The sequence below is a fragment of the Emys orbicularis genome, chromosome 5 (assembly GCF_028017835.1).
Source record: "Emys orbicularis isolate rEmyOrb1 chromosome 5, rEmyOrb1.hap1, whole genome shotgun sequence".
Classification (NCBI taxonomy): Eukaryota; Metazoa; Chordata; order Testudines; family Emydidae; genus Emys; species Emys orbicularis.
In genome coordinates, this window is record NC_088687.1 from 88,606,867 (window position 1) to 88,631,453 (window position 24,587).

The 24,587-nt window shown below is 44.2% G+C and overlaps 1 protein-coding gene across 1 annotated transcript in view; it reads right to left on the reverse strand.

Moving 5' to 3' along the window:
* Positions 1-24,348, reverse strand: part of MICU3 (mitochondrial calcium uptake family member 3) — a 109,442-nt gene extending 85,094 nt beyond the window's left edge. Inside the window, exon 1 of the mRNA XM_065405388.1 lies at positions 24,001-24,348. Within this exon, the coding sequence (XP_065261460.1) occupies positions 24,001-24,348 (348 nt within the window). The remainder of the gene's footprint in view (positions 1-24,000) is intronic.
* Positions 24,349-24,587: the final 239 nt, after the last annotated feature.

Here is a 24,587-nt window from a genome sequence, read left to right on the forward strand (position 1 = left end):
TTTTTTTAAGATCACATGTACACTGACATTACAGTCCTGAGAAGTGACGGTAGTTGTGGCATTTTGGGGTTCCAAGTTTTAACATTTTCCAATGATTTCCAAATCAAATGTACAAGGATAAGATGTTTTTTCTAACTGCCTGCCCTGCAAACTTACTGTGGGATGAGAATGGAAAGCTGGGTTCTTTCCTTCTTGGACATCCATCAGCAGTAATAAAAGATCCTGCAGGCCAAATTGTGTTCTCAAATTATACACGTGCAAACCAGTTGCATTCAGGTTACGCTTTCAGTGAAATTTGTGCAACCCATCCTCTTCAGTGCGTTTACACAGATGTAACAGATTATCCCTGCAATCAGAGTTTTAGTTAACAATTCTAGACCCCTTCATGATACACATGAAAAAAAGAGAACCCAGCTCATTCCCTCTTAGTTTGTGCAACTTCTGCAGGGCTAAAGAGAGTGGACAATTATTTTTATCTCTAGTATTAGCAGATATAATTCTGAATACACACAGGAAACAAGCACAAGTGCCATTTTTGCCCAGTCATCTTTCACAGTAGGGTTGCATCTTAAGAATTTACTAAACAAGTATAATCATAACAGATCACAGTGACTCAAGAGGATCTATGGATAATGGATCACTTAGGAAGTTTTAGCATACTTTTCTATTCAGGTGCAGTACTTGGAGGATATGTTGAGGTTCCGTGCACTTTGAGGCAATTCAGACCATCTCAAGTAGTGTTGCTTATGTTTCCATGGAGACACTTCCAATAGTATTTACTGCATTGTCAGACACATACTTTAACATTTCTTAAGTGCTGAGTGCTACAATAAAAATAAAGTGACACACAGTATGCAAGAAAGTTTTAAGACATGCTTGAATTTAACTCATGTCACTACTTAGCCCTGCAAGATCTTAAATGACAATGGTGAAATCTTGTTCCACTGACGTCAACGGGGGGCATGGATCAGAATTCACGTTGCACTCCCTGTCAGTATCCGGCCCGGGCCGAGGAAGCTAATGATCCAACCAGTGGACCAAATTCGGAGATGAATCCTGGTCACACGCCACCTGAGGCGCACTGCACATACACTAAGAAGACTGAAGTCAATGGGAGTTTTGCCACTGACTTCAATGGAACTAGGATTTCACCCTATATATGTTGCAATACTTAGACATTTTGTTTTGTGAATTAAGAGCAATACCCATTACTATGAATGTAGTTGCTTCCATTTTTCAGATTAGAACCAAAATACGTTTTACATCTGCCTACAAGCCTATAACAGCAGCCTAATCTACTGTACTGGTATACTGGCTTTCATAGATTCATTTATTATGTATTCGTGTACTATTTATTTATACATATAGTCGGAAACTAGGTAGAATTTTGTCTGGGAAAGATTCCAGTCAGACACTTTATAGTGAAGGAGAGACAAAATATCTTTAGGAATACATATTGTTTTCCTTATTTAAACAGAGTTCAGTGTTAGAAGAAAGCAACTCTTTCTGCAATTCTTTACCAAGTCACAATACATTTTTCACACTTAATCTTGCTCATAAAGCCTCTAAATATTAAGAATGGGTGAACAGGTTTGCTAAAAAAAATTCCAGACCGATCTTCAGGTACAGCCTCAACCCAACCTTTTTAAAAGTTCATTAAAGGGATCCCCTCTCCCAACATTCTCCATTACTTGCATATATTACCCATCCTCCCCATCATTAGAAGATCCCATCCCTGACAATTTTAGTTATGCTTAAGACTACATTTTAGTCACTCGTATTTTTAGTAAAAGTCATGGACAGGTCACCGGCAGTAAACAAAAATTCATGACCTGTGACTGGTCTATGACTTCTACTATATACCCCATACTAAATCTTGGGGAGGGGGACAGCCCGGGGGTGCCACGGGTTCTCAGGGGGGTGGCCCAGTGGGTGCTGGGGGTAGGGGGCAGGCCGTGGCAGGCAGTCCGGGACCCTCGCTGGTGCTGGGGCATTGGGGGGGGGGGCGGGGGAGGCAGCGTGCAGCCCGAGACCTGTGCTGGTGCTGGGGGGGCCGGAGGAGTTGGTGGGAATGGCAGGCTCCCTACCCATGCCTCCCCGGAAGCGGCGACATCCCTCAGCTCCTAGGCAGATACGGAAGTGTGGCCACACAGTTCATGCGCTGCCTCCTCCCTGGGTGCTGGCTCCGCACATTGGTCAGGAACCACGGCTAATGTGAGTTGCGGAGGCAGCGCACAGAGCCCCTTGGCCATGCCTCCCCCTAGGAGCCGAGGGATGTCGCCGCTTCCGGGGAGCCCCCTCGAGGTAAGCGCTGCCCAGGGCCCTCACCCCTCCCGCACCCCAACCCTGAGTGCCCCACCCAAACTCTTGCTGCTGCTGGGGGGGAGGGAGATTGGGGGGGCGGTGGCCCAAGACTGCCCCAGGCAACCGCACCAGCCACTGCAGAAGTCACGGAGGTCACGGAATCCATAACTTTCATGACCTCCGTGACAAACTCGCAGCCTTACTTATGCTACAACTTGCTCCCTGTCTATTTAACTCATGCACATTCTGGTGCTCCTTTGACCGCATAAGTCTCAGAGTTGGGGAAGTTTTATTGAAGCAGCACGAGTACCAAAACAGATGGATCATTCAGGAAGATTCAAAAAGCCAGGCAAATTCTAAAGGAAAGTACAGTGGTGTTGACAAAGTAGGGGGGTAAGAGTCAAAAAGACTCCAATTTCTATTTGAAGTTTTTAAAGCTTATCCAAACCAAATCTCTTAGTAATTATCGGCAATCTTCAAAAACTTTCATGAATGCATATCTCTGACAAATAAAAGAAAAAAAGATTTTTCAGACTTCTGTTTACTAATCCTCTTGGCAATCTTGTCTACTACTTACAATGATCTTATATCATGTTATAGTTCTGTGCCTTTTAAAAACTGGACGTGGCCATTTCCCTTAAGTACACTGTCACGAATCTCTGATTAGCAGTATTTTCTCAATTTTATGAATAGCAGGTTAGTTCTGGTTTACCTCATCTGCTGACCTACTTCGCTTAATAGGATTTACCAAAAAACAAACAAACAAAATCTACAACACTTTTTCTTTCAGCCTCAAAATTAACCTTTCTATTCACAAACAAGAATCTTTTTTTAAACAAAGTATTAAGGTTGAAAGTATGAGTCTCACTGACACCCAAAAACAAACAGTATAAAACCCCCAAACATTAGAAATCTGGAACTGAGCAGTTAAGGGACTCAGCCAGGTGCCAGCTGTCATGTAAACCTTCATCATTCACCATTACGTCATGACTTATATGGTCAACCCAGGCATAGCTTTTTTATGTTGGGGTTTTGGTCCCCTTATCTTTTATTTTTTAAAATAGTATATAGCTTTTGTAAGGAAAATTTAATACTTTTTTGGCAATGTTAGTTTGCCACTGTAACATATTTTCAAACAACTCTTTTTAATGAAGTTACCTGTTTCTGAATATCCCTGGGGTTTTTATTTAGGGTGTGTAGTGGGGCAGCTGCCCCACTCCTGAGGAACAGGGGGTTAAAACAGCCCTGGAGAGGGCTACAACTGGGAACAGCAGGGCTGATTGGGGAAAGGCTAGAGGAGCTGGAGAGCTCCGGCCTAGAAACCCCGCAGGCTGCAGGCCTTGTTAAAGGCCAAAGAAGGTACTGGGGTTGCAGAGGACAGCCAAAGGCAGCAGGTCCAAACCCCCCTCCTTGCGGGTGATGAGTGGCATATACACTGCAGTCTGCCCTGGTGAACAGGGGCTAGATCGGGACTGGCAGTAGCCATAGTCTGAGGTGAGGTGGGGATAGAGGGTGGGGGTTCCCTGGGGAGGAGAGACCCAGATCTGTGGGGTCCAGGAGGGACTTGGGCCCAGTGCAAGCGGGACATTGGCCTGCAGAGGGCGCTTAGGAGCTGGGAACACTAATTCCCTGGATGACCAGCAGGAAGCGCTGCAGGGGTGAGTCCCGCACTGTTATAGGGTGTTATTTCTTGTAGAGTTTTTTTTCTTTTCTTTAAAAGAGTGACAAATATAAATAGGTTTGGTGTATAAGGTCAGCAGGAGGGAAGTCCTTCTTTGACAGACCTTACAAAGCAGGACTCTTTTGGAGACTTCAGCAATTCCATAGGAGATAGGTTAGTGTGGTGAAAGGGGAAATGGGTAGGAAATAGAAAAGTGGATGGTGGAGGGAAAGGCTTTTATCCACATTCAAAGCTTTACAGTATTTAAAGCTTTATATCCAGAAAGTTAAGCATTTTAAAGTTTCATATTAATAAAATTGCTTTTCCTGATCCGCCTACACTCCATCATCTGACAACTTGATCTCTTGTCATATTGACATCCATGTCTTGCCAGTACTTTTTCTCCTTACCAGTGCGCTCACTCCTCCCATACAAACCTCTATTTTAAAACCCGAGAGCCTGGGCACTCTCCATATATCACCACCACCCCAATCCTCAACCTCCAGTTCATGTCCCTCCAAGTTTCACCCCAAAACTCCCATACCATCACTCTCCAGCTCAGCTCAGGAGCAGCACAAGGTCAGTTTATATTGATAAAGTTAATTTTAAACCTTGTTCTGTATACACATGAAAACAGATCTATAGAAACACAGCCATAGCCAAAGGTAACAGGAAAGAAGCACCCTGGCCCTTGGCACACACACCTCCGAGCTCTTCCTTTCTGGCCCAAATGGCAAGGTGTCAGGATGTATCATCCTGGCTTTCTTCTGCCTAGTCCAGAAACAAAGCCAAAGCTTTGTTTTTCTTCTCAGCTAAAGCTAAGCAACAGCCCTCAATTTAAAATCTCTTGCAATAAGTACAGATTAATGGTCAGTTCCTCCTTGTTGCCCTGCATTGGGCCCTGGTTTGTTGAATCGGTTTCCTGTTTGGGAAGGGATATGTGTACCGCCTCTTTGTATCCTTGCTCTAATGAGTTCCTACGTACGCCCTCCCCTAACTACCTAAGAGAAGGTTATAGAATCATAGAAATGTAGGGCTGGGGACTTTGTCCTCTGATATTTGTTGGTGCTGAACTGAAGAAAAAGGGACCCTGATGCATATGCTGGGGGGCTGTCTAACAGTCAGGTAACTGTGGAAAGAGACAGACACAATAATTAAAATAATGCTTGGCTTCAGCAATCAAACCTCAGCTGAAAATTATATCATAGGTTACATATGTACTACACTGATTCTTGAGGGCCGCAAAGATTGTCAAGCCCATGATTCTACAAAAATGGAAGAGTAGGCTTATTCCCAGACTAGAGCAGTGGTATTCAGATGTGTCTGAATTGTAGTGAAGGAAGAGTAACTCATCCATGCAGAGATCAAGTAAATAAATTTGAAGAAATTTGGACAACATTTCTTTATTCAAATGTATCAAAATTGCTGAGATAGGCAAAAAGGGAAAGCGGGGGCACAAGAGAGGGGAAAAGTGGAGATGTCAGGCATTGTTTGTGCTATCTGTGAATGCTTATGTGTGTGTCTTTTACTCCCATCCTAACATGTTCTGGCTGTGTATTAGTCTGATTTTGTAATATGTTCTTGAAGCTTTGACACACTGCATAATTGCAGTGGATAGCTTGTGAAATGTGTGGTATTTGGTAACATACAAGCAGTACGTCATTTAACATTGTATTTTTTATTATTTCTTTATTAAACTTTTTAAAAAATTAATCCCAAAAGAAAGAAACAGAGGGCCGGAAGAGACCTCAAGAGGTCATCTAATTCAGGTCCCTACACTGAAGCAGGACCAAGTATTCTGCAAAATTCTGCATTGTGCAGTAGGGCACAGAATTCCCCCAGGAGTAAATCTACTAGTTTTAATTCATTGCTAGTAATTTAACAGTCTTTATCAGAGACATTGTTGAATATACATAAAGCACCTTAATTCAGGTCAACCCATTAGTCCAACCTAAAACCAACAGCCTCCTCTCACTGTCAGCTCCCAGACCCTGAAGAGTCTACTCATTTTTGTAAAGCCACAGTAACACATCTTTCTTTAGTCCAAACTTATTCATGTGTTTATATAGCTGTTATCTTAACAGCTTTCTATAAGTCATTTAGTTGGTCTCCTTTGACCCAATGACCATCTATATGTGCTGTATTGATGTCATTTTCATTTTTTTGCTACTGTACTTCATCATTTCTTCTTTCAGCTGAGTTTGGTCTTGCAGGTAAGAACTGCAAGTGTCTGATTTAGTCTATACACTTGACCATCATTCAGTTTCAAATAGGTAGGTTATGCGATTCTCTGCCATAATTCTTTTGATTTAAAAAAAAAAACGCAACTGATATTTAAAATGTATTCCTTCCCTTATATTCTTCTTGAAAAAATAAACAGGTAAACTGTGCAGGCGATAAACCTTGCTGTAATTATGTTCTACAGCAGGGGTTGGGAACCTTCGGCACATGGCCCATCAGAGTAATCCGCTGGCAGGCCACAAGACATCTTGTTTACATTGACGTCCACAGGCACGGCCCCCCACAGCTCCCAGTGGCCATGGTTCGCCGTTCCCAGCCAATGGGAGCTGTAGGAAGCTGCAGGCCACAGGGACGTGCTGGCCACCGCTTCCCACAGCTCCCATTGGCCGGGAACGGCGAACCGCGGCCACTGGGAGCTGCGGAGGGCCGTGCCTGCAAATGGTCAATGTAAACAAGATGTCTCATGGCCCACCAGCAGATTACCCTGATAGGTCACATGCCGAAGGTTGCCGACTCCTGTTCTACAATTTAATGATGTCAAAGACACTAATTCAGGGGTAGGCAACCTATGGCACGCGTGCCAAAGGCGGCACACGAGCTGATTTTCAGTGGCACTCACGCTGCCCGGGTCCTGGCCACCGGTCTGGAGGGCTCTGCATTTTAATTTAATTTTAAATGAAGCTTCTTAAACATTTTAAAAACCGTATTTACTTTACATACAATAGTTTAGTTCTATATTATAGACTTATAGAAGGAGACCTTTTAAAAACGTTAAAATGTATTACTGGCACGCGAAACCTTAAATTAGAGTGAATAAATGAAGACTCGGCACACCGCTTCTGAAAGGTTGCCGACCCCTGCACTAATTCAATGTTCAATAATGTCAAATAGGCCAGCCAAGATAAGTACAACAAGGACTGCCACAAGGTAGTGCTTCCAGAGTCCATAAACACTACACAAAGAACTTCCAACACTTCCGCTCCTCCATGGGTTAACAGCTGGATGTAAAGCAGCACAAATTTCAGGCCTAAGACACAAAATAAGAGCAATAGGTATCTGACAATATTCATCCACAGGGTGGGCTGATTTAAATCACCAAGAGGAAAGCTGGGATTTAAATCAATCAATTTTAATCAACCTTTCCCATTTGTACTTCAGTTATTTTCTAAAGAAAGGTACAGTCTCATTGGTTAATATAATCATTAAAACCATTAAAAACATGCTTCTTTACACCTAATTATAACCCAGTGCAACAGTAACTCTTCTATGATATTACACAACTGCATGACAGTGGCCCCCAATGGTGATCTCCCCACACCGAATTGGCTCACTATGGGCCAGCAGCACTTGGGGGTGGCCAGCTTCCAGATGGCAATTGTGACTTGCTTGTCCACAGATAGGGTGCGCCACATGCTGCTCTGATGCCACTGTAGCTCCAGGATTAGCACAGCATATCTCCAAAAAGGTTGCCTTCCTCCCATTCTAAAATTCTCTCACCACTGCTGGTTATCTCAGATCTGCAGGTGAATCCTTTCCTATCAAAACGTTCCGGTTACCTGAGCTCAGAATCTGCACTGTACGCTGTGAAGCTGCTCTAGGAACCAGTCCTCTCCTACTATCAGTTCCTCGGTGTCTCTCTTCCTCCTCATCTACGTCCCAGTTCCACCAACACTGAAGATGCTCCATCTATTCAGTGGTGTGGCAGGCGAAGTCTCCAGCTGCTACGTCTGTTCAGTGATGCGGCAGGCAAAATCTCCAGTCAAGTTCTGCCAGCTGAGTGCTAAAATACAGCCCAAGCAGCCTGTGTGTATCAGAGGTTGCCAGCATAGTGGTGCGACAGCAATTCAAAAGTGGCACTAGACCACCCATAAAGGCAATACGAGGCAAAGACAGATGAATCATGGGATTTAAAACAATTTTAACTAGCCTGGCTTCTGCTATGCATCCCACAATGCAGTGATAAAAATGCTATAATGCAGAATGCTCAGCAGTGAAGCATACCCTCTGAGAACACCATGCGGCAAGCTGCCCATGTGTACCCAGTGATGTACGTTGACAGAGGCACACCATCCCATGTTCATGCTATTATTGCAGCTTGGCTACTGAATGTAACCTGAGGTACAGCAAACAGCTGCTGATTCTCTCTCTCTCTCTCTTTCACACACACACACACACACACACACGCACGCGCACGCACGCACACAAGCCCTTAGAAAATTTTGAATGGTACACAGCAATAGCATAATAAAATAAAAAGCAAGTGACAAAACTGATGTTCCTGTCCATATTCCAGTGGCATGCTTTAAATGTCTAAAAACACTCACACATACTTCTGCATAAAAGATATTTCATAGCAATTTTATAAAATGGATTAGTTCATGTTAGCAGTCATAAGCAAACCTACAGCAGCCAAGTGTTCACACATTATGAACATTTTACTGTCATTTTACTGTTTACTCTAAGATACATTTTACTGTCAGGTTACCAACATCAGGGAGAATAAAAGGCCATTTTGAAAATTAAATAGTAGTCTGGCAATATCTTTTTGAAGGGACATATGTTTGCACCTTTACATATAAGCATATCTTACAAACATATCCTGAAAAACTAGCAACCTTTTCAAATGGGGCCTACAATAGTCTCAAAATCAAAGTTATTTTGTATAACCTAAAATATGTCCAGAAATTATGATGCTCCCCTACTAAACAGATGTTAGGGGCTAGATGACCCTCCATGTTCCTGAAAGTCACTTTCCGGAAGTATTGTATTTAGAGCAGATAGACTAAAAACACTGATGTAAACACTGTTGCAGGCCTTGGGGAAATTTTAGTCTTTTTTATTAAGAGGCATATTTGTACAGTATACCTGACATTTAGGGAAGCATATTATATTTAGGATCAATCATGAAAGTGTTGCTTTAAACAAAAGAAAAATAAAAGTCTTAGAAGATGGATAGTCCTATTGTGTAATACTGCTGTGTGCTATTACATAGCTACCACTTTTTGCCTTAAATATGGTGGTATTCCAATAGTGAGTGAGGCAATTTGTGTATAAAACAGTTCACTTGTAAGCTGAGTAACTTTATAAGTGCTTTAGGAGTGAAGCGTAAATTATTCTATGTAAAATTATTTTCTTTTATTCTCACTTCTCTCTCCTCATTCCCCACTCAAATGGAAATATCAGAAGTGTGAGTGGGTCTCTTGCTGTGTACAAAACTCATTCCTGCCTAGGAGTTTGTGACGTTGCACTCCATATGATTTTATGAAAATATGCTAATGAGTAAATAATGTAACTGGAATATGCTTCATACAAAAGGTCTCTTGTAAGGTATCATTACAAAGCTTAAACTCTACTGAGTGTGGTCATCCTATTTGTATAAATGTATCATTCTTGTATCTGAAACTAGAAATATGAAATATAACTCTGCATAATTACAATAGGACCTCAAAGTGTGGGCCATTAATGGTGGTTTGGAATCTTGATGGCTCTGTTTACTTGCAAACATTCCTGTGAATCAGGCTGGGAAGAATGAAGGCTTGGGGGGTCTCACAGGACATGTGACCATGTCACCTGGTACTGGAATCCATCTTAAACCTGGTGCTTTTCTATTTAGAAGGAGGGGTGGGGACCCAGAAAGACAAAAGATTCCTGCCTTGTGCCAAAACTATATAAGGGGGTGGAACAGAACAAAGGGGCTGCAGTCATGAGAAATCCCCTAGCTACCACCTGAACTGGAACAAGGACTTATTTTGCTTGGTAACTTACTTTGTTCTGTCTGTTATTAGTTGACACCACTTAAATCCTACTTTTTATATTTAATAAAATCACATTTTGCTTATTCATTAACCCAGAGTAGTAATTAATACCTGGGGGAGCAAACAGCTGTGCATATCTCTCTATCTGTGTTATAGAGGATGGACAATTTGAGTTTACCCTGTATAAGCTTTATACAGAGTAAAACTGATTCATTTGGGGTTTGGATCCCATTGGGAACTGGGTAGCTGGGTGCTAGAGACAGGAGCACTTCTTAAGCTGTTTTCAGTTAAGTCTGCAGCTTTCGGGGGACATGGTTCACACCTGGGTCTATGTTTGCAGCAGGCTAGCATGTCTGGCTCTCAACAAGACCGGGTACTGAAGTCCCAAGATAGCAGGGAAAACGGGCTCAGAGGTAGTCTCAGCATATCAAGTGACAGTCCCAAGGGGGTCTCTGTGATCCAACCCTTCACAGAGTTCATCTCTGTTGTTCCACAGTGGACATAATAGCAAGTCGCAAAGCCCTGAAACACCTGTACTCACCAAGAGTTCACCATATATCATCCAAACTTCCCCAGAGGCTTGTTTAATCCCAGGCTTCTCACTTTAGGACTTCATATCCATCCTACTACCTATCTAATCTCAGAGAGCTGCTCAGCTGTTTATAGCTCTGTTTATAGTGAGAGCTACCTGGTGTAGGTACCCAGGTGGCAGAGTAAAATATCTTTGCATCTCCATAAAGTGTCCTAAAGCCAGGATCCCATTTTGCACAATGGCATAAAAAATTAAACTGCTGCCGTTTCTGCAAACTCTTAATATATTTGAAAGCAGTACTTACAAGGCTATGGCTCAATTTTAATGAAAATAAGGCATTCAGATAATACAGGACATCATTATCCTTCCTATAAACACCACAAAGGACAGGTTCACTGCCAAGTGTTTGTCTCATGTTACTTTAGGTCAGTAATTCAAAAGTTTCACTCTGGCAAAAGAGCTGGTTTTCCCATGGAGACAAGGTTAATGCCAAATAAAGGATTTGCTGCTTGGAAATTAGGAAAACTGATGCCTACAAGCTGATAATGCTCTAGAAAGGTAACCTGAACTAATTATATCAGTTATCTAAATTCAGAACAATACATTGCCTTTCACCACCTCAAAGCATCAACAAATGATGTGAAATAGTCTACAGGCTATATAAGGCAAGAAAAAATTGCCCTATCATAAGCCATCTCCACGTAAGAGAGAAGACTTTGCTATGCTCCAGATCACATAAGTATTACTTTGGCTTTTTCTAAATGACACAAAGAAAGAAGACTAGCATTGGATTTCACCTAAAGAAGCCACTATTTACTACTAGGAAATATCTTTTCCTAGCAGTCAAATATGTATTAGTTTAATCTTTTAACAATTATGTTTTAAATGAGCAGATTTCACTGCATTTCTTCTTACAAAGTAACCTGTCTCAAATCAATGAGGTTCTATACAAATCATTAAAATAAAAAGGTTTTCAAAGAAATTCTGTACTCAGCTTCCTTCATTTATATTTGGCTTCAGGCTTATTTAATATGCTTCCAAGTAGATAAAAGCAGTATAAATTTTATTTTCATGGTGGGTGGCCAACAGGTTAAACATCAAATTCTCTGCGTGGGAAAACCCCAAAGTAGACAAAACAGTTTTGATGCTTAGCAAAGTTCTATTTCTAGTAGAGAGTGCTTAGAAGTAGTACAGCCAACACTCCTGCTAACTGATCTCTCTTAAAATGTGAGACAAGGATATTATGTGAAAACATTTACAAGCATTGCAAGATGGAATGTATTTAAAATATTGTGTAGAATGACTGGTTTGAATAAGACTTTTCAGGGAATCCTTACGATAAAGTTTAACTATAACAACTACAGTATTCCAAAATAGTAACGTTAGCACTAACATTTTACATTAAACTTTTGATGGTTAATGATTCTGTTTTTATTTTTCAGCTATCTAGATGTATAAGTTACCAATATTCCATCATTAATATTGATTATGAAAAAAGGTTTAGCGCTATGTAGATGTGCTAGGAGCAGAATGGTTTGGAATCTGGAATTCTAAAATGCCAGCGTTCTCAAAATGTATTCTTTATTATGCTTCTATAAGTGTTTTACATTACCTGTTTAAGAAGTTACTTGTGATATTAATATATTATACAATTTAGTACAAAGCTACAATAATACAATATTAAGACTACACATTTAAAACATTAGACACACGAGTTAAGTTTCTATTGTTAACTTGCCCACATTGCACATACTATATACACACACACACACACACACTGAGGTATGCATTAATAGCCTATTCAGTAATCAAAAGATCTTGTGTGTGTGCTATAGAGGCAAGTTAATGTTATGAAAACCCTAATTTTTGCATTTCCTGACATTCCTTACAGAACTGGACAGTCCTCTTTGCTTTCAAGTAAAAGGCCTCATAGAACTGTTACTTACCATACAGGTTCTTTGAGATGTTGTAGTCAGTATGATTCCCACTATAGGTGCACATAGGCCTCGTGCTGAGACCAGGGGATTTTTGTTTTGTTTTTAAAACTAGTATCCAGCTGTGCTGTGCATGCAACCCATTCTGACAGCCCTCAGCTGCAGGATGTTCATGTGTAATTTCAGGTTGTCTTGAGACTACATGCCTCGTATTTGCAGATGGTTCAGGTGGGCAGCTCAGCCTGTCCCATGTGTGTCCATATAAAAGCCATCATCATGAAGGGGACCAAGAATGACACAAATTCCTCCAGCCCCGCATATTTACTGGGCCTACCCACCAATCAAGTTCTCAGAGGACTTGAGGTGGAACCATGATCCTGCTATTTACATGATGTCTGGGTGGGGAAATATGCATACCTCAGCCGCAACTGTAAAGGCCACAGGTAAAGTCTGGCAGCAGTGTCACATGTGTGCACCTGACAGGTGGCCTAAGAGTTCTACACATGCACACCCTCATCTTCATATGCCACTGACTGCAGAAATCTGAACCTGTCCTCTGGCACATAGGTCTTTGCTGATCTGGAGTCACAGCTCTTATGAGTAGTCTGAGAGAGGATTTCTCAGTTCACAAGGAATCTTAGCTGAGAGAACAGGGAAAGGATATATTCCAAGGCTGACAGTCTCCAGGATCAGGTCAGAACAGATCAGCCAGTCATCCAGGTACAAGCAGATGTGGATTCCCTGTCTTCTTAAAGCGTGTTGCAACCAGGGCCGGTGCAAGGATGTTTCGCGCCTAGGCGAAACTTCCACCTTGCGCCCTCCCCGAGCCCTGCGGCAGCTCCCCCGAGGCAGCTCCCCACCCACCCCGGCCTGGAGAGCCATGTGGCAGCTCCCCACCCCAGCTCACCTCTGCTCCACCCCCTCCCCGAGCCCTGCGGCAGTTCTCCACACCCCCCTGCCCTGAGACACCTCCCCCGCAGCAGCTCCCCCCCCCACTGGAGCAGCCGTGCGGCAGCTCCCCACCCCAGCTCACCTCTGCTCCGCCTCCTCCCCGAGCACGCCGTCGCTGCTCCACTTCTCCCACCTCCCAGGCTTGCAGCGCCAATCAGCTGTTTGGCACCGCAAGCCTGGGAGGGAGAGAAGCAGAGCGGGGCGGCGTGCTCAGGGGAGGAGGTGGAGTAGAAGTGAGCTGAGGCGGGGAGATCCCCTGCATGCCACCACCCCCCCTTACTTGCTGCAGGCGGCCCTCTCCGCATGCCCCTGCTCCAGCTCCCTCTGCCTAAATGCCGACGACGACCGGGGCGGCGGAAGATCCAGCCGCCGCGGTCGCCGCCGAAGAAAATGCCACCCCCCAAATGCTAGTGCCCTAGGCGACCGCCTAGGTCGCCTAATAGGTTGCACCGGCCCTGGTTGCAACTACTGCCAGGCATTTTGGTGCTGGGGATGCTCTGAAGGGAAGAACCATTATTGGTAACAATTAGGCCCCACTGATAGTCTTAGGTACTTCCTATGGGCCGGGTGGATTGAAATGTGGAAGTATGTATCCTGTAAGTCAAGAGCCACAAGCCAGTCTTGAGAGGGAGAGATGGAATGACAGAGGCAAATGTTCAGGATGGTATGTAATATGTTGAGTCTTCTCAGGTCGAGTATTGGACAAAGTCCCCTTTCTTCTATAGAATGAGGAAATACTAGGAGAAGCCTCTTCCCTTGAACTATTTTGGGACCTGCTCTATGACTCCTGGATGAAGCAATGAAACCACTTCTGGTTTTGGTGGGCTCTCATAAGATAGGTCCCTGAAGAGGGAAAGGGGTAAAGAGTGGAATTAAATGTATACCCACCTGTAGCGAGGTGAACACCCGCTCCAGCCCTGAAGGGGTTGAAAAAGCCCTGCAGAGGGCTGGGGCTGCCGAAAGGGGCAAAACCCTGGCTGATTGGGGAAGCAGCTGCAGCTGGGCCATGCCCCAATCAGAGCCCAGCTGGCCCTATAAAGGCTTGAGCCAGGAGCAAGGAGACACTCTCTGCATTCAGAGAGAGAAGGGCCTGGCTGCAGGGAGCTTGAGACAGGGTACCTGAGTGGAGCAGGGCTGGGGAAAGGCAGAGGAGCTGGGGAGCTCCAGCCTGGAAAACCCACGCTGTGGGCCAACAGGTACTGGGGGTTGCAGAGGGCAGCCCAGGGGTAGGCAAAAGCAGCAGGTCCAAACCCAACCTTGCCTGTGATGAGTGGCTGATACTACAGTCTGCCCCAGGGAGTAGGGCTAGATGGTGACTGGCAGTAGCCTTACACTGAGGCAAGGTGGGGTTAGTGGGTGTGGGTTCCCCTGGGAGGGGAGACCCAGCATGTGTGGGTACTACTGGGGGGCAGCACCCAGAGCAAGGGGCACTGGGGTCTGGGGAGGGACATGGGGCCAGTGACAAGGCGGATCACCAGCCTGCAGTGGGTGCTCTGGGCTCGAAATCGAGCTAATTCCCTAAGACCAGCAGGAGGCAGCGCAGGGTGGGTCCGCCCCCCCCCCCCCCCCACACACACCACCTATCTGACTCACGTCATGGCAGACTATGCTCACTGGGATGGGATGAGGCAGTTTCCAAAAATTGTGCTCTCAATTAGGTTTGATGTGGCTCTCAACTATCTCATCAAATCTGCTCATGTGTAAGACTACAATTCCATCATGGAGGTCAAAGATTCCATGACTTTCTGGACCTGCCCAAACAGCTGAACAGTGGCCAGCCCAAACAGCAGCTGGGGTTAGGTCAGCCCCTTTGGGGCTGGAGCAGCAGCAGTCAGCCCTGCTGCAGGAGCAGCAACGAGGCTGGAGCAGCCACCCCAGGGTATTTTTAGTAAAAGTCAGGGACAGGTTGCAGGCTTCTGTGAATTTTTGCTTATTGCCCACAACCTGTCCGACTTTTACTAAAAATACTGGTGACAGAATCTTCACCTTACTCATGTGTTATAGGAGCAGGGTGTTTTGCTAAGGAAGAGGAAGGCTGGTGCCCCTGTTGTGTCTTGGATGCTTCTTGACATGGTTGTCTGCGTTGGCAGAGCATGTGCGTTGTTTCAGCTGGGACTGAGGACTGTCTGGCTTCTAGTACAGAGCAGGGGTGTATGAAGGGTAGTTTGAGTCTTTCATGAAGCACAGAACATTGTCTATCCACTTAAACACCTCTGAGCCCTCAGTTATGGCCTGCAACTCTTTTGGGCTAGAGCCATGATGCTCTACACATGGTCACCACGGTTGCCAGACTTGGCTGGTGCCAGCAGAGACTGCTATCTTAAGAAGTGCTCCTTAACCCCAGCCCTTGACATTGTGCAGGGCTTGGTGAACTTCTGTCCAGAGACTTTGCAGTATTTTTTTTTTTTTTTAATGGGAAATGTAACAGGGCGGGACTCACCCCTCCGGTGCCTCCTGCTGGTTGTCCTCGGAATTAGCTCTCCCAGCCTTGGAGCGCCCTCTGCAGGCTGGTGATCCGCCTTGCCACTGGCCCTGTGTCCCTCCCAGGACCCCGGTGCCCCTTTCTCTGGGTACTGCCCCCTGGCAGTACCCCCACAGTTCTGGGTCTCCCCCACCCACTATCCCCACTGTGCCTCAGTCTTGGCTACTGCCCAGTCTCCATCTAGCCCCAGTTCACTGGGGCAGACTGCAGTATCAGCCACTCATCATAGGTAAAGGGGTTTGGACCTGCTGCCTCTGCCTACCCATAGGCTGCCCCCTGCAACCCAGTACCTAATAGGCCTTACCAGGCCTGCAGCCTGGGGCTTTCCTAGGCCAGAGCTCCCAGCTCCTCTGGCCTTTCCCCAGCCCTGCTCCAATCTAGGTTCCTTGCTTGGCACCTTGCAGCCAGGCCCTTCTCCCTCTACAGGCAGAGGCAGACTGAGTGGGCTCCTGGCTCACTGCCTCTTATAGGGGCCAGCTGGGCCTCATTGAGGCTTGGCCACAGCTGAGCCTACCTTCCCTAATCAGCCCAGGCTCCTTGCCCTTGCCCCAGCCACAGCCCTCCCCTGGGCTGTTTTAAGCCCCGAAGGGCAGGAGCGGGTAACCACCCCGCTACAGGAAACTAGTGAGTTTCTTCTTGAGCTTCTGCCTCTACACTCAGAGCAGTCTGTCTAGGTACTTCACTTTGATATTGGAGGTGTTGGTGTCAGCTTTAGTGTTGAGATCCTCTTTGGTGCTAGGCATGTCGGTGCCAGATCTTTCCTTGGTGCCATCTTCTCCATGCTAGTCTTAGGCATTGCCTGTCTGCTCAAGAGGATGTTGGAGGATACTGGCTTATCCACCAGTAGGATTCTGGAGCTAGTTTCCTCTGTGTCTGATGAGACCTTCATGGACTTGTCAAGAAGGAGTTCAGCCTCGCTTTTGCAACTCTTTTAGCAAAGACAAACAAGCACAATGAGCATCTGCTTGGAATATGTGATTTCCCTTAGCGTAAGACTGTATCCATCCTGAAAAGGGATTAGTCCAGTGCAGGATGAACAGGGCTTGAAGCATGCAGGTTTCAATGTCACCATGTTAAGGAGCCCTGTACAGGGGACAGGATGTACAGAGAGGTCTACACAGTACAGTGTGTTCCATATGGGTCAGATTAGTTCCCAGTAGTCAAATATTGTAGATTGGAAGTACTTCTAAAGAAGTTTAGCCTAAGAATTAACAGGTTAGACATTCATTGGTTCCATCTTGCTGCCACAAGCAGCAAAAGGGAACTAAGGGAGGGTCACAGGCACAATGCTCTTTATGCCCTCACACAGGAGCACAAGGAGGCACAAGAGTGGTCCCAATGGACACTGCTATAAAAATAAATAAATCTGGTCTTGTGTGCAGAAGGTACATTGGTGCCTACAGTGGGATCCAGTGACACATATATGAAAAATATGCAAGCTTGTACTGAAATTAAAAGGACACCAAGAAATATATCTGTTGGATGCGAACTATAAAATTTTGTCGTCTTGTGAAACATACGAGCAAGTTAAAAGCCTGATAAAATTGGTTTATTGAATGAGGATTCCTTTTCTTTTTAAGATTTTCCTCTGTGACTATGTAAGGTTTGATTCATATTTAATTTGATGCCCCAGATGGGTCAGTGGCAGGGACTGAATTCAGGACTTCTGGATCTAAATGCCTGAGTCACTACTGCCTGTGCTAAAAGAATCACCTCTGTTAGCTCAAAGATTGTAGCCAACTTATAAGCCTGTGTGTCCAGCCACTAGAGAGAGCCACACTAAGTAAGCCTGGGTAGAGTTGTCTTAAAGAAACAACTGAAAAGCAGTTTTCAAATAGACTTATGGGAATGTGAGAGTACAAATCACATCTTAGAAGCATAAGAAAAAAAAATCAATGGAGTTACTGAATACAGTGAAGCCATCTTAACACACTGATGTTTCATATACACTTAAACTCTGAATAGGATGAAGATGACTCTAAAAGTTTAGTAAATATAAAACACAGCCCTCAGATGCTGAAAGAAAACAATGGTCTTTGTTTTTAAATACCTCAGTAAAGCATAACTAGAATATTTCTATCCCTAATAATAGGGTATGTCATAGCAATAAAGATCAACTGGAAGGTTTTTACAGTTAGTTCTTGGAGTTGAATTCTCTGGGACCAACATCCGGCCTCTCTCAGGTGAGACACTCCAATTCTAGAAAAAATAACAGGAGTACTTGTGGCACCTTAGAGACTAACAAATTTATTAGAGCATAAGCTTTCGTGGGCTACAACCCACTTCTTCGGATGCATCCGAAGAAGTGGGTTGTAGCCCACGAAAGCTTATGCTCTAATAAATTTGTTAGTCTCTAAGGTGCCACAAGTACTCCTGTTATTTTTGCGGATACAGACTAACACGGCTGCTACTCTGAAACCTGTCAATTCTAGAAAGTACACTCTCTTGGCAAGTCAGAAAGTCAGTCTAGGGAACTTAAAACCATAATAAACAATGAGTGTTTAGAACTGAAAAGAAGAGAGTACCAGTAGTTTTAACCAAACCCATTATCGGTGTTATGTAACTTGTTTCTAAAATTTGTATTGAAATAAGCATTTAGTGACAATTGGTTCTCTTAAAAACACTTCAGAAAAGCAAACACTTATATTTAATTTCCAGAACACATGTATGGAAATTTTTAAAAATGGTGTCATCATGGAGCACTTCAATTTGGGAGAAATATGCTGGAGGTCTCAGATAGCAAGCAGTAAAATTTCTAAAAATTATAGAACTATTTTGGACCTCATTATCATAGATAAAGATGGAGTTCCCACTAGACTGGAAGTTGCTGGTTGCCTTGGAACCAGGGAACATGATCCAATTACATTCTGTATGTGGAAACAGAGGGCTGTCCCAACCACAGGATATACACTTGGTGCTTCAGTTGAGGAAAATTATGAAGAATTTAGACACACAAATGTGAATGAAATTGGCAATTGTTTAAGAGTTCAGATAGCCCAAAATCCACAATTGCAAAAGAGGACAATTTAGTTTAAAAATCCCAATCTGGTTACTAAGGGAAGTGAAGGTAGCAATTATAAATTTAACCTTTTTTCCTTTTGAAGTAGATGGCAAACAATATCAATTAGAAGCTTTATATAATAAAAAAAAAATCCATGGCTGGCAGGGCTAAGGACAAGTTGTTTTTTAAGTATATCAGAAACAAAAACAATGGCATAGGCCCATTACTAGATGGAGATAGTAATTTGTTAATAATGCAGAAAAGGCAGAAGAGTTTAAATAAGTATTTCTGTTCTGTATTTGGAAAGAATGATAATGACAGACTCATATCACAGAAGGATGAACTGCTTTCTAGTCCACTAACAAAGACATTAAACAGCATCTACTAGTGATAAACATTTTTAATTCAGAAGCCCAGATAACTGGCACCCAAGATTCCTCAAAAAGAGTTGCTGGAGGAACTCTGGCCCATTGATTATGTTAATTTTTAATAACTCTTACAATACTGGGAAGTTCTGGGAGACTGCTAATATGGTGCCAATATTCAAAAAGGGGAAGTGGGAAGCATAGGTAACTATAGGGTGATTGGTCTGACATCAGTCCCAGGCAAAATAATGGGAAAACAGATACAGGATTCAATCAATAAAGAATTAAAGGATGAATATAGAATTAGTGCCAGTCAATATGGTTTTACTGACAATAGGTCTTGTCAAACAAACATTTTTTTCCTTGAGATTACAAGTTTTGTTGATAAAGGTGACTGCGTAGAAGTAGACTTTTGTAGTACCACATGACATTTTGATTTAAAAACTAGCACTATACAACATCAACAGATCGTATGCTAAATGTATTAAGAACTGGCTAACTGATAAATTGTACAAAGTAGTCACCAATGGGGAAAATAATCAAATGGTGGGGGGAGTTTCTAGTGGGGTTTTGCAGGGATCAGTTTTAGGCCCAATATTTTCATCAATCATCTGGAGGTAAACTAAGTCATTCCTGATAAAAATTTTCAGATGACAGACTGGCAGAGAGTAAATAATGATGAGAACAGGGCAATCACACAGAGGAATCTGGATCACTTCAGTCAGCCCAGACCATGGGTTTACTGATAAACAGGATCAAAGTCGTAGCTGTTGGTTCATGGAAGGCCAAGAGCTTTGTGAAACTGTTCAGCCAGTTCAGGGGCACTCCAGCTCTTCACTGAAGCAGTTGTTGCTTCAATGGAAACCAGAAGCTCTGTGAAACTGTTCAACCAGTTCAGGATCCTCTCTGAAGCAGCTGCCTTAGTTTTTCTACTTCCTTGCTTTTGTGGTAGGTATGTCATGCATATAGCAAGCTTAACTCGTACACAGTATCATGTTTGTGTACTACAGTAATAATATAAGAATGCTATTTTATCCCAGGTGTTACATCTTATAGAGGTATACTGATGGTTTGCTACCATATTTGTATAGCTTAATTAAGAGGAATATTCATCTCACTGAGGAAGGGTCCAGTAGTTGGTGCATTAGTCTGGGGCTTGAGAGACCCAGCTTCAATTCCCTGCTTTGCCACAAGTTTCCTGAGACCCTTAGCAAGTCATTTAGTCTGTGCCTCAGTTCCCTCCTGTAAAAATGGGAATAATTTTATCTCCTACATCACAGGTACAGTAGAAATTGTGTGGAGCTCAGATACTACAGTAATGTGGGCCATAAAAGTACCTAAAATAGAGAGATCTCCATCCTAGAAACTTTTCAAAGTATATTTTTCTTTTCAGTCCAATAACTGCATCACATTATGAAATTCTATCAAGCTGTCAAAATGTTAGTATACAAGAATCATAACGCAGCCAGTCACATTGGAGAAACCTTCTTCTCCAATGTTTCTAATACCTCATAACCCCTACACTGGATGGAATCAAGTTACTCAAAGACTGAAGGTTTACGGCTGTCCACAAAGAAACAATGGTCACTACTCAACACTAGTCCAACCAGCTTTATGATGAAAATAAGCCTATATACAGTATCATAAGCAGAGCTGGTAATGATGCATATAGTTAAGGTTTTCCAACACTTTCCATGATAGGACTTTGGTAAAGTTTCAAACAATTGAAACAAGCTTTAACCTTTCAGGCTGAAATTTTCCATTGCAGGCAGAGGCCTCAAGCTGAGGGTTTTTTTTAAGAAAGTTGCAGCAAAAGAATCACTCAATTTTTTTCCAATCCCACTTTGGGAAATAACTAATTGTTTTGCCCATGTTAAAAATCTCCCAACTCCTTTGTTGAAATGCTCTAGTAACTCCATGCTTTGGCGCGCGAACTTGAAGTTTGGAAGAGGGAGTCACCGTAGTGTCAACCTTTTCCTGTTGCTATGAAACACTGATCAAGTTACGACCTTTGAAAAATCTCAAGTCGTACATGCTTAGTAAAGACTTGTCTGTCAGTTAAATTCTCAGAAGACTCCATCTGCACAAAGCATGCTCCAGCCCAGGTCTGCAGGAAGTGAGAGAGACTTCCCTGCAATTGCTTCTCCTGGCTCCTGAAGGACATGGGACACTGAAACTGAAAGAAGAGACACCCTCTTTCCTGTGCTTTCAGTGCTCCAACTGCTGGCACCAGCGAGATTGGAACTGGCTGGTCAGAGAGGCTGGGGCAAATAAGTTGGGAAGGAAGACTAAGAAGGGAAGACCAAGGAGGGAAGATTGGGAAACTCATATGGAGTACTGGGGCTGGAATGAGGATCTGGAGAAGGAGGAGGAAAGACAGGAACAGGCTGGAGAGATGGGCAGAAGGGGTCAAATTGTGAGGTTGTCTGTGACCAGTAGAGCACACTCCCCTCCAGAACCTGGAATAGAATCCAAGATTTCTGAGTCTCATCATTTCTTTTCTATTAGCAAATATTGTGAAACCCTAAGTATGTGTCTCAGCCCCCTCTAGTGGCTGAGACACATGGAGAATGTCAACCTACTATGGCCATCAGTTTCTCTATTAATTCAAGTGGCAGTGGTAGTAGATCTAAACATTCCAACCCTGCTGATAAACCATGTGGGTGTCAATAAGTCATCATGACAGAATTTTTGTTAGCTTTTAAAAAAGTTTAGGCATGGGGGAACACTTTCAAAGTGAAAACAAAATATTGAATAACTGCTCATTCAGTGAGCACCATCCAGCCTGCACAATGAATGAGGCAGGGATCCTAGGGAGGGGGCAGCAATGTAATCACAACATATACGCACAAGGGGAGTGAACTAAGGTTGCACAGGCAACCTTAACTCCTGAATTTCCCAACTTTTCAGTGCTTCACTTTGCAACCTTTACCATAGCTTAGTGTGTAATATATATTAATACAGAAAAAACATAATTATGAAGTTAAGTATGTGTAGCAAGCATACTTGATACAAACGCTCAAAAGCAAGGAAGTGAAAGTTAAGCCACCTAGCAGCACATACCCATTATTCTTCCACACACAGACACAAACCTAACCATCATAAGAATTACCATATATCACAGATCACATACCGCAATTTTAACTCTGCCCTCTTTTAGCCCTCCTACACACACTCCCCTCTAATATTTTTTCCTTTCAACACCAGTAGTTGTGGATGTTTGGTATACTACATGGATGTCTTGGGAGAGAGTAGTTTGGTAAAGGGTAAGTACAGAAGGGTGGTTAAATGGTGTGATTGAAGGGTGGCAAGCCTCAGGTGGCAATTAGGTTATAAGCAGACAAAACCCCAAGCAATTTTCCTACTTTAATTTTCCCTGTGCATCCTGTCTACAAGACTGGAAGCTCCTTAAGGGAGGGACTGTCGGTGTCAAACCACTAGTGTTAATAGTAAAAAACTGTTTGTGAAAATGTGCCATGTTTTCTGATAAGTCTTACGGTATAAAATCATTCTATAATCAACATTTATGTCATTATGCCCCAGTTCTAGAGACAGCCTTGCTCGCTACTCCCTAATGCCAGCTCTGGCTTTTATATGAAGAAAAAAGTTGTTGTGTCACAGGTAGGTCGTGGAGTTTTTATAACATGTGGGGAACTCAGAAAGAAAAAGGTTGAGAACCCCTGTGATAGGGCATCTAATATTCGGGACTTCATAAGTCAATATTTTGGGAAACCCAGCTTAAATTCCCTGCTCTGCCACAAGTTTCCTGAGAGACCTGGGGCAAGTCATTTAGTCTGTACCTCAGTTTCCCACCTATTTTCTATTACTGTACAGTTAGCCAGCACACTAATCTGCAAAACATGACCAATTGTGCTAATTATATGTACAAAGCTGTATACAATTATAATTTCTTATGAAGTTTGTTACATCTTTCAATTGCCAACTGAAGACATTATTGAATTAAAAAGTTAATAGCTTTAAATACACTAATAAGCAAACAGTGCAAAAACTGTGTTTCAATCAGCTGGAGTTCCATTTGTAGCACAATACACTTTTTAAATCAAGCTGGATGGAATGAAACATCTGATTTAATAATGATAGCTCCACACTGTGAAAAAAAGTAAATGGTCCGTTTGATAGTGAATCCAAAATTGGGGAGTGGTTGTTATAGCGTACTTCTTGTCATCTATTATTAAATAACTGTATTGCACAGTACAGGCGGGAAAAAAGATTGTTGACATCTTTTACACTTGTTTTTGTATTTTAACTTTCTGCCTGATCCGACAGACAGGGCAAGTCCAAGCACTTGTCCCATGCAGATGGGCCCAATTAGGAGAAAGTGACACTGACAGCATTTGGTGTGTAGTCAAATACACAAGATATTCAAACTGAAAAGACAGAGCGGAAACTATTTATCTCTCCTATCTTTCAGTCAGTCACCTGCGGGGTTAAGTTCTCAGACAAGAAGCTCGGTTCTGAGCATGACAGCATCCCTTTAAGGTACAATGGACACGAGTTTTGGACCTGAAACTGTTTCCCTAAATTCTGCCCGACACGCCTACATAAATCTACACGGGGCACAATCCTAGGGGCGCGGCACACACAGATGCCAAGCCTCTGGGCACCACCTCTGCTCATCTACCTGCTGGACACGGGCTGCCTGGGACCTCCGCCCCCCTTACCTGCACAAGGCACCGCCGCCCAAGGCGGGGAGCAGGGAGGCACCAGACCCTGAGCCATGGCCCGGCGGTCAGAGACCAGCATCACACACCTACCGTCTCCTTGGCAGCCGCCGCTACGGGGATGGGCAGCAGCCCCTGGGCCGGATCGGGCTCTCCGGCTCCTGCGGGTCGGCGCTCGGCGGCTGCCTGCGCCCCACGGGGCCGGGGGGGCTCCGGCTGCCGCCCGGCCCGGCGCTCATAGAGCCGGTAGCCCAGGTAACAGGCGAGAGCCCCCCCGGCCGCCCCCGCCGCCATCCCCAGCTCCCCCCGCCGGCCCGGCCCCGCCGACTCCTGCCCCGCGCCGGCCCCCAGGGACCTGCCCAGCTCCGGCCCGCCGGGCAGGGACCAGGAGTGCGGGGGACCCAGCAGGCGCCACCGCAGGAAGCTCCGCAGGGCGGCCATGGCCGCAGTTCAGGCCGAATGACTGGCAGAGCGAGCGGGGGGAGACGAACCGGCAGAAAGCTCGCGAGAGGGGGGCGGGGGGACGCGAGACTCTCTCCATTCCAATCCCTTCCCCAGTCTCTCCTCACCCTCTGCAGTCTGCACCCCATCCCCGCCTCGCCCCCGTCCCCTCTCCTAATCCTCTGTCCCTCCTGCCCTCCATTCCAGCCTCCTTCCCCTACACTTCCCAGCCCCTGCCC